The 13,468-nt window shown below is 37.7% G+C and overlaps 1 protein-coding gene across 3 annotated transcripts in view; it reads left to right on the top strand.

The window, feature by feature from the left end:
* Positions 1–13,468, top strand: part of Qrich1 (glutamine rich 1) — a 36,204-nt gene that overhangs the window by 1,623 nt on the left and 21,113 nt on the right. For 2 of the 3 annotated variants that reach the window (XM_020172287.2, XM_074058904.1), the window contains exons 2-3: positions 9–68; positions 7,941–8,270. In XM_020172287.2, the coding sequence (XP_020027876.2) occupies positions 7,962–8,270 (309 nt within the window). In that variant the 5' untranslated portion in view covers positions 9–68; positions 7,941–7,961. The remainder of the gene's footprint in view (positions 1–8; positions 69–7,940; positions 8,271–13,468) is intronic. The other variant, XM_074058903.1, reaches the window with a different exon arrangement.

The raw sequence follows: 13,468 nt of genomic DNA, 5'->3' as shown, positions 1-13,468 counted from the left end.
TTCTTCAGAATGTTAGAAGTCTTAAGAACTCAGGACAAGCAGCAGAAATACATGCAACATGGTGACTGGTGAGTTAAATTGTTCATATGCTGGAAGTATGTGTGCAGTTTTTTTTTTTTATGGAAATATTGAAACATTACAAATCCTGTCAATCACTCTGGATACTGTCTGCCAGAAACTGCTAGGTGCTAGAAAATTGAAGATGTGGGAGCCTGTATCTTTGAATCCAGCCTCAATTTGTTGCTTGTACAGTGTTCTCTTAAAATGTAAGTCAATGTAACTTGCAGGTTTTAGCCTAGCAAAGCATAGCTCAGGACCTAAATAGTTCCCAAAAAAAGCAGTCAGGTTGAACTGTGACATAAGTTGTACCTTTTAGGCCTGCTTGTTCTGAATTATCTTTGTTTTGAACTAAATTGAGATCTTTTGTTGATTTTTGTGAATAATTCTATAAACTCATCAACTAAGATTTGTTAGCTATCTTCTAGTCCTTTGTTGTGAATTATTTGTATACCTCTCCAGTTCCAATCTTCTTACAAGCTTATGTTGCCATTTCAAACAAATATCAAATAGTGGTTAATGTATGTAAATTTGAATTGTTCCAAAAATATAACCACAGTCAGGGCCTTTGGATGTGGTGGAACTCCTTTATGGCAGTTTTACAATTAGGGATGTCTTCCTTTAAGCTTGCATGCTCTCTTTTAATTTGATCAGTTATGGTTTGTACTTGTGCCATGCTTCTTGCTTGTCTGCTTTCAAAGGGCCACCCTTTGAAATTTTAAAAAATTTCTGAGTTGGCCTCAGAATGAGATGTTACATAGACACCTGTTCTTTTCTGTTACTTTACCCTGCATTTTGTTCTAGATGTTTTAAGTCCTCTCAGGCTTCAAATAAATGCTTCCTTTGCTTTTTTCCCCCTGTTATAGTTGATTGTTATTTCTCGGCTGGGTGTGGGGGGGTTGTTTTTTGGTGCTGAGGATTAAATCTAGGGCCTAGCACATGCAGTCTACCACGGAGTTGCTACCCCAGCCTTGGATTGTGATTTCTCTTACTAAACTGATGTGGCTGCTTTACTTTGCTGAAAGGGGGATCTCACTGTTTAGGCCAGAGCAAAGATATAGGTAGAGTTGGTGGGCAGTGGGCAGAAAACTTGATGCTTTATTTATTTTTTTTATTTGTGTAATATTTTTATATATTCTGTTCACAGATGTAATCTGAGTACAATTTAATGAGAAATTATAAAGTGAACCCAGTAAAACTAATTCTCTCAGCACCCCTGAGCCCTTTGTGGGTCCCTTCCTGATCACCACTTCTTAATCCCTAGATACAACTACTATTCTGATTTGTGTGTTGATCCCATTCTTTGTTTTTCTTTTTATATTTACCATCTTTGTGTCCAGTTTTTTATTTGAATTCTATAAGTGGAATCATGCTTTATTGTCTTCCTCCTACCATTATATTTTTGAACTCTGCCCATGTTGTATTCTGCCAAAATTAATTCCGTTTCTTTATCATATTTTTGTATGAGAGTACCATAATTTATTCATTCCTCTGTTGATAAACATCTAAATTGCTTCTGGTTTTTTGTGAGTAATACTACTATGAACAATTTTGTATAAGTACCTTTTACACATACATGTATGTCCCACACCTAGTGATGCTTAGTTTTGTGGAATGGGTATTTTCAACTTCAGTAGTTAATGCCAATTGATAGCTCATCAGTATTTGGTAGGAATACAAATTTTCAGTGTGTACATGAAAGTTGTGTTATTAAGAAATGATGAAAAACCATAATGAAAATGCCCCTAAATTAGGGACTCCTCAGTAAGGGCATGGGACAGATGGAATAATTATTTTTGGCTGCACTGGAGTTTGAATCTAGGGCCTCATGCTTGCTATGCAGGCTCTCTACACTTGAGCCACTCCACCAGCCCTTTTTTCTGATGGGTATTTTCCGAGTTAGGGTCTTGTGAACTATTTCCCTGGGCTGGCTTCCATTGGTGATCCTCCTGATATCTGTCTCCTGAGTAGCTAGGATTATAGGCATGAGTCACCCTTGTCCAGCTAACAGGATAATTTCTATCACAAACTTTGTAAGGGGTTAAATTTCTGTAAGAATAGGAAGGTTTTCCATTTGGTTTTTGAAATAACTCCTTGTGTTAGGACAAATATGGGTATAACTTCTTAAAATGGAATTTTAAGAAGTGAAAATATTCTTCAAACCAGACTTCCTAAGCTATGAGGAACCATTGCTAGAGTAGATGCAAGCTTTGAGAAGGGGTTAAGACCCAAAAAGAGGCAGGACTCTTGTGAGGCATCTCAGGCTACTTTCCCTTAGTCCATCACAAATTCAAGACCTGTTCTGCAGAACTGTTTGGGGAGTCTGGAAGAGGCATCAGAGATAAGTGACCCCAAAAGGAGTGGTTCTGGTGAGTACTTAGATCATCTTCCCTTAGTACCTAAATGGAAAAAAGCAATCAGACCTTTGAAGGTGATTGTTATTTTAAAGTGATCTTTCCCCATTGTACCATTTTTTCTAGTGATAAAATAATAGCGTATGTGTTAAGGAATTGCTCTTTATCAGACATTGTGCTATGAGTAAGCTTCAGTAGAACCAAGTAACTGGGCAGATTTCTATGATTAGTTGGGCCTAGTGAAAATCTCCTGAATCTGTTGATGGATTGATTTGTCTTTATTCTACAAAGCAGCCATACTTGAAGGATTTAGGAGTAAATGCTTTTTTACTGATTGTTTACTCTTTATGAGCTCTAGTGTTTTTTCTTTTTCCGTTATTAGTGTCTTTCAACTCCAAGAAATTGAAAGCACTTAGATATCCCCACTGCTTCAGGTTTTTTAAAGGTATTTTAATTAATTTCGTTACTGCTCTTCAGTAAGACCTTGACTTGGCCCTAATTAAAAGAGACCTTTTATCTCTTTGGAGGTTATGGAAGGTGGTATCATCAGGTTTCTCCATTTTCTATCAGTTACCAAGGCTCAGACTTTGTGTCTTGTTGAGTAGCATTTTGAAGAAGTTAACAGTGTCATTACCATGTGGATTTTTGGTGTTTGATGGTTTTGTTTGTCTTTAAGAGTTTCAGCTTTTGAGGAAAAATTATTCCTTCAACAAGAATGTATGTTTGTTACTGTTATTGCAGTATAACCTTTGTGCAGAAAAAAAAGGATGACTTTTATTTACCTTTTTAGTTAACATAACTTGTGGCAATTATAGGAGAATATTAAACAGGAAGAAACACAAATCATTTGATTCTATCTATGCTAACTACTGTTAGCATTCTGATTTTTTTTTTTTTTTTTTGTGGGACTGGGGCATCTCAGGGATTTGCACTTGCAAAGTGGGGGTCTTGTAAACTATTTGCCCTGTTGGCCTTGAACTGCAATCCTCCCAATCTCAGCCTCTCAAGTAGTAAGGATAACAGGTGTGAGCCACTGTCACCTGGCCTGATACATCTTTTTGGCAGATTTTTCTTCCTAATATATAATTAAATGATACCAGAATATATAAGTAGAAATTGTGTTGGCTGCTGTCATTAAATATTTTAAAAACCCAAACTTTGAATGTAGAATTTGGACAAGAAATCTCTTCCTATGTTTACATGTTTTTTTTTTTTAAAAGATACCATGGTTACAGAAGGATCAGTGGAATCCACACATAAAGCTTAGAAACTTTATTTATATAAAATAAATCACTGTATATAATAACAGTGATGTTTCAGTTTGGGCAAACAAATTTCAGTAATTCAAGAAGTTGTAGAGTTGTTTTGTCTTTGGAAAAAAATTAAATTAGACTTTTGCATCATCTCATTCAAAATACTGTTAAGTATTTCTATTAAAGTACACTGAGAGCCAGGTATGTCTATAATCACATCACCTCTGGAAACTGAGGTAGGAGGACCTGAGTTTAAGACTACTCTGTGCTACATAATGAGCTCCAGGAGAGCCTGAGCAACATAGTGAGACACTGTCTCAAAAAAAACCAGCAACAAAATGTACACTGAAGTGTCAAGGATGTAGCTCAGGACTGAGGACTGAAGATACTTGTTTCTAAGACAAGAAGTTGATGACATTTTCCTTCATAGTTATCTTATATCATGTCGTATAGCTGATATGATGCTTAATCTGCTCTACCTGAATTTCTGAAATTTGAAGAAGAGACTTAGGTTACTGAAAGTATTTTAGAGACTGGCTTCACTGAGAAGCCATTTTCTGAATGTTTTTCAGCTCAGTAGCTGCATTGTTTCTTTGTATTGGGGTGTACTCATTTATTATCTTGGAATTGAGACAAAAAAAGTTTTTTTGCTTCATGATTCTCTTTACTTGTGTGTGTGTGTGTGTGTGTGTTTGTGTTTGTGATACTGGAGTTTGAGCTCAAGCTTTGACTTGTGCTCTGCCACTTCAGCCCCACCTATATCCCCAGGCTGTTCATAGACCTCTATCCTACCATCTCTGCCTCCTGAGTAGCTGGTATTATAGGTGTGAGTCACTGTGCCGGGCTCTGTTTACTTTGTAAAAATTGTTTTGACACAGTAGCTATGATTCTAGTACTGGCAGTCTTGAAGATTCAAACATTTTTTAGTATTTTATGGGAATGCAAGTCATTGAAGAAAATAAATTTTGGAAATGTAAGTGCTGGTTGACCTTTGCTGGGTTTTTTGTTTGTTTGTTTGTTTTTTATTTCTGGGGATCTAAGCATTATCATTGAGTTACAGCCCCAGCCTTGTTGTTCTTTTACATTAGAAGTGAAAAACTGAGTTATGTGCCAGTATGGTAGTTTCTCATATAATCTCTCCTTTGTTCCTTGCAGAGCAGAAGGTTATATGTGATTAAATACTAGAGTCCTGCATGTTGTGAACCTTGTAATACTATTAGATCCTTATTTTTCTTTTCTTTTTTTTTAAATTTTTTGAGGCGGGGTCTTGCTATGTGTTAGCCTAGGCTGGTCTCAAACTCAACATTCCTCCTGTTTCAATTTTCCTAGTGCTGGGATAACAGGCATAGGCTACCACATCTAGTTATTACTGGGTCTTTATTGTGAGAGATGCCTTCTTAAGGAAATTGTAGCCTTGACACTGTTAACCAAGGGAAGCTTTGGCACATTCTGTACCAGTGTGGTGAGTGAGTGCTTTTGTGTCAGTTATCTGAATCTAATGGAAAGACAGTATGCTTGGCCTTGATGTTCTTTTAATTTATATGAGCTGCTGACATTGGTAGCTTGATTTTGAAGTCTCATAGCAGATGTAATTTTCTACCCTGAGGGAAGATAATTGAAAGCTCCTGCAGCAGGGAGAAAGGGAAAGCTGAGTTAAGGGAGGTGGTGAAAAAAGATGTTGCAAGGGAGCAAAAGAGTGTTAAGTTTCAGAAGACGAAAGACCGTCCACAGGGCTTTCCTGAGAAGAAGTGGAGGCCTCCTAAGAAAGTGGTCTAGAAATTCTGATTTCAGATAGAATAAAGTATTACATGTTCTTTATTTTTGGCAGGTTTGAACTCAGTGCTTACTAGGGAGACACTGTCCCACGTGAGCCACATCCTTAGCCCGTTTTTTGCTTTTGTTAACTTTTGGGGAGGGAGTCATCATTTTGGCCAGGGAAGCCTCAGACCTCAGTCCTTCTACTTTTAGACTCTCATCTAACTGGGATCACAGGTATGCACCACTACACCAGGCTAATTGAGATTAGAGTCTTGGTAACTTTTTGCCTGGGCTGACCTCAAGCCAGTATCCTCCTAATCTCCACCTCCCTGAGTACCTGAGATTACAGGTTTAAGCCATTATGCCCATCCTTGTAGTGGTCTTTATTTGTGGAGAAATATATTCACAATATATTTTGTATCATTATATAAGATTTATTGATGGATCTATTCTGCTTGAAAGGACCCAAGTTCAATTTTTTTTTCTTTTTTTTTTTGGTGGTACTGGAACTTGACCTCAGGGCCTCGAGTTTGCTAGGTTTTGCTAGGCAGGCACTCTAACATGTGAGCCACTCCACAAGCCCCCTACCCCCCAAGTTCAATTTGTGTTCTGTACTTACATGGTACCCCGCAGAAATAATGCCAGTAAATTAATAGCAGTAAGGATATATTTTTTCTTTGGTTTCACTATTACCTCAGGTGTGTAGGGTCCCCCTCCCCCAAGGTGTATACTATTTTCTAGGGAAAAGTAGTAAACATCTTTTCTCCAATGTATACAACTAGATTATATAATCTATGGTTGTAAGTTTTAGGTGTTACTGAAAAAAGGAATCATAATTCTTCTTGTTCCTGTTCTAAATACAGGTGTTTAAGAAGCACCTGCTATATGTGAACAATTTAGAGAGAACCAGGACGCAGTCTTGTCTGCCTGGAGTTTACAGCCAAGAGGAGGAAAGGAGCTAATTGCCCCCTTACCTGAAATCTGTGACATAAGGAAGAGCATCTGGATAGTAAAAGAATGGTATTTCTAGCCTGATGGCTTAGAGAAACAGATAATTTTTTCAGACATTTCAAATTGACTGATAGTCATTTTGGCAAGAAGCTTCAACTTAATTTATTTTACTCTTTCATCTGCTGTAGCTTTTGTTCTGGAGGTGGTCAAGCAAGGATGGTGCAAAGGCAAGATGGACAGGTTACTCAGTGTCCATAGATTGCAGGATTATCCCTTAGGTAACTGAATTACTATCCCCTCTTCAGGTCAGTTTTTTTGTTGTTGTTGTTTGGGTTTTGAGACAGTCTCACTGTGTAACCCAGGCTGGTCTTGATCTTGTAATTGATTCCTCCTGCCTCAGCCTCCTGTGTGCTGGGAGTATAGGCACATGCTTCCATGCTGGGCCTCAGCCCAATTCTTAAATAAATAACTCATGAAAAAATGTGGAGAATTGACTTCTGAATTTTAGTAGTGGCTTAGTTATTGAAGGCCCTATTCAATTCTCTTCCCCCCAATGATTTTAGTAAAATTCACTAATACTTACATAGAGCTGCGTGTTTGCCTCAAGTATTTTTCTAAGTTTTTTTATATATATTTAATCCTTATGTTAATTTTGAGGTAAGCACTATTTTTTCTACATTTTTTTAAGCCAAAAAAAACTAAGGTTAAGTGATTTGTCTAGGTTTAGACAGTTGAGACCTAAATAGTCTGGCTACAAAAGGTCTGAGGAGTATATGGCAAAATGAGATTTTGGATATATATTTTTTTTTTTTTCTTTTTGGTTCATTGCTCTATCTCAAGAGAATCCTGCCTTAATCTCCTGAGTGCTGAGATTACAGGCATGTACTACCATGCTTGCCTTTTTTGTTGTCTTTTTTTGAGACAGAGTCTCACTATGTTGTCCAGGCTGGCCTCAAACTAACAGTCCTCTTGCCTCAGTCTCCTGGATGCTGGTATTACAAGTGTGTGCTGCCAAGCTCTGCAGATTTTCGGTGTTTCTGATGAGAGATGAATTACGTGTCTCCTGTCTCTTGAAGAGGGTCTTCCCATAGCCAGATGGCATACTTGCCTCTTCGATGTAGGCCATACTTGGCAGTGAAATAAAACATGTCAATAGAAATCTCTGCTCCTAGCTCCTTTCTCCTCGCTTGGTTATCCTCTCTGTGATAGAGAGCAGTTATGCATGTGACATTTATTTACTGTCCAGTGCTTGGCTCTGTCGAGAAGATGTGATTGGCCTAGTGCTAGTTGGAGAGTAGTATGTTTTCAGCTGTTTAATCCAGTATTGTGAAGCATGCTTTTGTTTTTTTGTTTTCAGTGTGGTACAGTTTGGTTTAAGAAATATTAATGGAAATATTTTCAAATACCATCAACTGAAAAAAGGTGGTAAAATAAAACTTTGCTTTGGATTCCAGATATGTGCAGCTGCCCTGAATATTGCATTCTGATACCGGGTTTTTCTTCTGTGCATTTCAACTTATAAATTAGTAGCATAATTTTGACTTCTGTCCATTTGTTTTATTTCTAGGAACCCTAAAGACTCTGCAATATGAATAATTCTCTAGAGAACACCATCTCCTTTGAAGAGTATATCCGAGTGAAGGCTCGGTCTGTTCCGCAACACAGGATGAAGGAATTTCTGGACTCACTGGCCTCTAAGGGACCAGAAGCTCTTCAGGAGTTCCAGCAGACAGCTACCACCACCATGGTGTATCAGCAGGGTGGGAACTGCATTTACACAGACAGCACTGAAGTGGCTGGGTCTTTGCTTGAACTTGCTTGTCCAGTCACCACCAGTGTTCAGCCACAAACCCAACAAGAACAGCAGATCCAGGTTCAGCAACCACAGCAGGTTCAGGTAAAAGTGAAATGTTTAGGTACAGCCTGTTTTACACATTTTATTTGCTGTCACAGTTTTGGTTAGTAGGAACATTATATCTTTGTAGAAGAGATTATTTTCAATAAGGGGAATCTTTGAAACTTTTTTTTTAATACTGATTCTGTCATAGTTAATGTGGACTAAAATATATTCAGCCCCTGTAAACTGAAAAGATATATCACAGATACTTGTTGTATCCTTCAGAGTTGAATATTATAGAAAGTGGAGGTCTGGGATTGGATTCGGATGTGATACCTGCTGTGCCAACTTGAGAAGAGACAGATGTAGGAAGGCTAGTTTTTGGTCTGTTACTGAAAGCTTGGCATTTGAAATTTGAATTAAAATGAAAGGCTGGTTTGTTCTAGTTTTAATTTTTTTTTAGGTTATGTAACTATATAACAGATTTCTGCATTGTTGTTTGATATTTATAAGTGTTAAATAATGCTAATTGATAATAAGTTTACTGAAAGAGGAGAAATTAATACATTTGCTGAGAAGGTAAAAGTCTTCTTTAGGGAACTTTATGTGAAACAATAATCTCCTCCAGCTACAGATGCTGTTTTCTTGCCACTGTGTTATGGTTGAGTTTTATTTACTCTGGATGCTTTCTGTACCAAGAAGACAGGAAAGGAGTAAAGCATGATGGAGGGGCAAGAATGTGGAGACATGTGTCTGGTGAGATAAAAGTCTTCACTGTATGACCTCTTGCCCCTAAGGGGTGCAGGTGGGTATTTTGGAAGGAAATGGGCTCTGAAGCTGGAGTCCTAGGTTTACTTTTTCTTTTGGCCGTACTGGGGTTTGAACTTAGGGCCTCATGCTTGCAAGGCAGGCACTCTGCCACTTGAGCCAGTCCTGGGTCCTGGGTTTAAATTTGACTTGACTTCTTAGTTGTTGACATGATCTTAATTTCTTTAGTCCCAGTTCTTCACCTGTCAAATATGGAAAATACTATATAGTGAGACTAAATGAAATAATGAACAAGAAAGCATCTGGCACATGGAGGGATAGATGCACTCATAGTTTATGCCAGTAATTATAAGGAAAGAAAGGTGCTAGAAGTATTGATAAAAGAATGTTGGCTTTTTGGCTCACATTATTCTGCAGTTATTTATATCTCCTCCTCTTTCCTAATTGGTTGAAGATTTTGGACTTGACACTTTCTTTGATAATTTATTATGTTCCAGGGTAATTGAGATTACCTATTAACATTATCCTTTTCTCTAAACCCCATGTAAATGAAAGAAGAAATGTAAATACAAGAATAAATCCATGAGGTAGGTTCAATATGGTAGGCTCCTGAGAACATGCATTTTCTTCATTCTAAGTGACTGAAAAGGTATTTGAAGGACTGGAGGAATGGCTTAAGTAGTAGAGTGTCTGCCTAGCAATTTTGAAGCCCTGAGTTCAAATTTCAGTTACCACCACCACCAAAAAAAAAAAATAGAATTTCTAACAGTACTGGAAGAAAAAATGTCACTAAATCTGCTAGGCATGGTGATATATACCTGTAATCCCAAAACTTGGAGTGGGGGAGTGGAAAATGGAGGATTGTGAGTTTGAGGCCAGTTATCATAGCAAGTTCTAGGCCCTCCTGGACTATATAGTGGGACTCTGCCTGAAAAACACCAAACAAACCAAAAAAAAAAAACCCCACCTCATTACATCTGAGATACTGCTGGACTGGAGGTGTGGTTCAAGAGGTAGAGTGCCTGCTTTGCAAGTGTGAAACCCTCAGTTCAAACCCCAGTCCCACCAAAAATAAAAAAATGAGACATTGCTAAAATAAATAAGCATACAGAATTAGGTGACAGAAATCAATGGAGAAGAGATCTTCTGGAGAAGATGATACAGTTATCAGGGTCCCACAGTCACGAAGTAGGGAGTATAGAGATGTAATCCCTCGTGTAGCCTCAGATTTTAAGGTTGTGACTAAGGATTTTAAAGCACACATGTACAGTCATCCCTCAGAAACCCTGGGGAATTGGTTCTAGGATCTCTCGCAGATGCTTGGGGGACAGAAGGATGAATAAATGCCTCTGCCTTCTTCCACCTCTCCCTCCCCTCCCCCAAAAAAATACCTGTGGCTGCTTTATCCCTTATATAAAGTAGTATCGAATTATATGTATATAACCTATACGTATTCTTCTATACGTTTTAAATGATACATAGATTAAATATAATACCAAATACAATGTGTAAATAGGTGCATTTAAAATTGTTTACTGCATTGTTTAGGGAATGATGACAGAAAAATCCGTATGTGTTAAATACAGATATAATTTTTTTTGATCCATGATTGGTTGAATCCATGGATGTGGAACCCACAGATAATGAGAGATGATTATATTTTTATAGTTAATAGAATGATAGCCTGATTACCAAGTTAGTGGTATAAAAATTCAGTAATAGTCAGTGCTCTTTCTTTTTTTTTTTTATTTTGGTGGGACTCAAAGCTTTGTGCTTACAAAGCAGGTGTTGTACCGCTTGAGCTACACCGCCAGTCCATTTTGCTTTGGTTATTTTGGAGATGGGGTCTTATGATTTATTTGGCTGGGCTGACCTCAAACCTCGATTCTCGAAATCTCAGCCTTCAAGTAGCTAGGATTATAGGCATTAGCCGCTGTCTCCTGGCAAAGATACAACTTTATATAAAACTTCAAAAAAATAATTTTCTTTCTGAACGGTATCAGACTCAAATATAGGCCTGAGTTACACAATTTTTGTACACATGGTAGTTTCTTGATCTCTTCTATATGCCTGTGTATATTTTATGGTTTGTTTATGTATTTATGTGATTAACCTGTATACTATCTATACACTTACAAAAGTATTAATTTTTCAGGAGAGCATGGGTGGTGAGTGGATGATTAACAAGTACATGAGTACAGTGGGTTGGAGGAATAACTTAAAATACTGTATACCATAGTAGGGTACCTATGGTTGACAGTGGTTAATTTTATGTTTCAATTTATGTTTCAAAGTAGCTGTTAGAGAGGTTTTGAATGTTCTCAACACAAAGAGTTAATAAATGTTTGAGGTGATGGATATACTAATTGATCTGATCATTACATGTTGTATACATGTATTGAAATGTTATACTGTACCTCATAAATAAATGTAATTATTATGTACCAATTCAAAGTAGGGCTGGGAGCTCAGAGCTAGAGGGCTTACCTACCTTGTGCATGGCCCTGGATTCCATTCCCAGCACCAAGTAAATAAATAAATATAAGCAAAATAAAGCAAAAGAAAAAATTTTCGAAGTGTGAGGTTTGAAACTAAAAATAGCAAATGAGACACAAAGAGATTAGGTCTGAAAGCTGTCGTTTTTGCACCTAAGCTATTTTGACTCAAACTTGTCCTCTTTTTTTTTTTTTTTTCTTTTGTGGAGGGTTTCTGGTAATTAATCCAGGCCATTATGCTTGAACTGCACCCCCACCCCAAACTTGTGCTCTTGGCTATTATTGCTAAGACACAAAAAAACCTCCTACTACTAGAGAAATAGACAAAGGATATAAGTAGACAGTCAATGGAAGAAGAAATACAGATGGGGCTAGTAAGCATATCCAGAAGTGCTTCATATAGCCAAATAAGAATGTTTTGGTTCATGCCTGTAATCCTAACCTTTGGAAAGTTGAGGTAAGAGGATTATGAATTCAAGGCCAGCCTGGGCTATATAGTGAGACCTTGTCTCAAAACAAACAAGCAAACAAAAAGCCACTGCATAGTAGTGATTATAGAAATTTAAATTTTTAAATTTTCATTTAGTTCTTTTTCTTTTTCTTTTCTTTTTTTTTTTTTTTTGCAATAATGGAGTTTGAATTAAGGGCCCAAGAATTTGGGCATAACCAATAATTTGTTAATGCAGTTACTTTGAGAACTGAGAACTGTATAAAATACTTTGTAAGTCCCATGAATGCTGTTTAGCACATAGTAAACCCTCAATAAATAATAGCTTTTGCCAGGTGCCAGCAGCTCACTCCTGAAATCCTAGCTACTTGGGAGGCTGAGATTGGGAAGATAGAGGTTGGAGGCGAGCCCAGGCAAATGTTTTGAGAGACCCCATCTCCAAAATAACCAGTGTAAAATGAACTGGAGGTGTGGCTCAAGCAGTAGAGTGCCTGCTTTGCAAGTATGAAGCCCTGAGTTCAAACCCCAGTCCCACCAAATAAATAAATAAATAAAAATTTAAAACGCTATTACAGGCTGGAGGTTTGGTTCAAGTGGTAGAGTGCTTGCTTAGCAAAACCAAAGCCTCAAGTTCAAAACCCAGTACTGCCAAATTAAAAAAAATAAATAAATAGCTGTTAGGCCAGGTGTTGTGGCTCATGAGTGTACTCGAGAGATGGAGTCAGGAGGATTGCAATTCTAGGCCAGCCAGAGCAAAAAGTTAGTGAGACCCCCATCTCAATAATTAGCCCAGTGTTGTGGTGCTCCTCTGTGATGAGGACAGTGCCAGGCAAAAACATGACACCCTACCTGAAAAATAACTGAAGCAAAAAAGGGCTGAGGTTGTGACTCAAGTGGTAAGAGTTCAAACTCTAGTATTGCCACAAATAATCATAATCACCATCATAATAGCTGTTGGTATTCCTCTCTCCCTCTTCTTCCTGTCATTAGTTTCATTTGTACTAAAGGCCCATTTGCTTTTCAAACATTCGAATAGTATTTAGACTAACATTATAAATAGTAAAGGTTAGTATGTGTTGGTGGTTTGTTATTTTTCCTTTTTTTTTTTTAAGACGATGTTACAGTTAGTTCAAATATATAGTACCCCTCTGTGAATATTTCCCCCCACAGGGGTAAATATTATTTTGAAATTGGTGTGATTCTTTTTTGTAATCCATTAGGTTTTTTTGGTTGTAAATATTAGATAATCCCCCCTTCCCCACCAGTTTCCTCAGAAAAAATTGACTAAAGGATAGTAACTAGCTCAAGGGATTTGTGGGAAAGTCAGTGTTGGTATATAGTATAGGTATTGGAGGCTACATAGCCGAAACAGGACTCAGGTCACATTGCTAGCCTGCTCTGGTAAGGAACTTCAGCCCTACCTCTGGGTACAGGTCTTCATGCTACCAGTCTTTCCTTGGGACTAGGTCGTCCTGTTCTGTTTAAGCCACATTCTTTTACTCTTACCAGAAAATCAAGGCTGTGGTTCCTGCTGCTTCAGTTTCTCC

This window comes from Castor canadensis, chromosome 17 (genome assembly GCF_047511655.1).
Source record: "Castor canadensis chromosome 17, mCasCan1.hap1v2, whole genome shotgun sequence".
NCBI lineage: Eukaryota > Metazoa > Chordata > Mammalia > Rodentia > Castoridae > Castor > Castor canadensis.
This window is presented reverse-complemented; position numbering and strand designations above follow the sequence as displayed.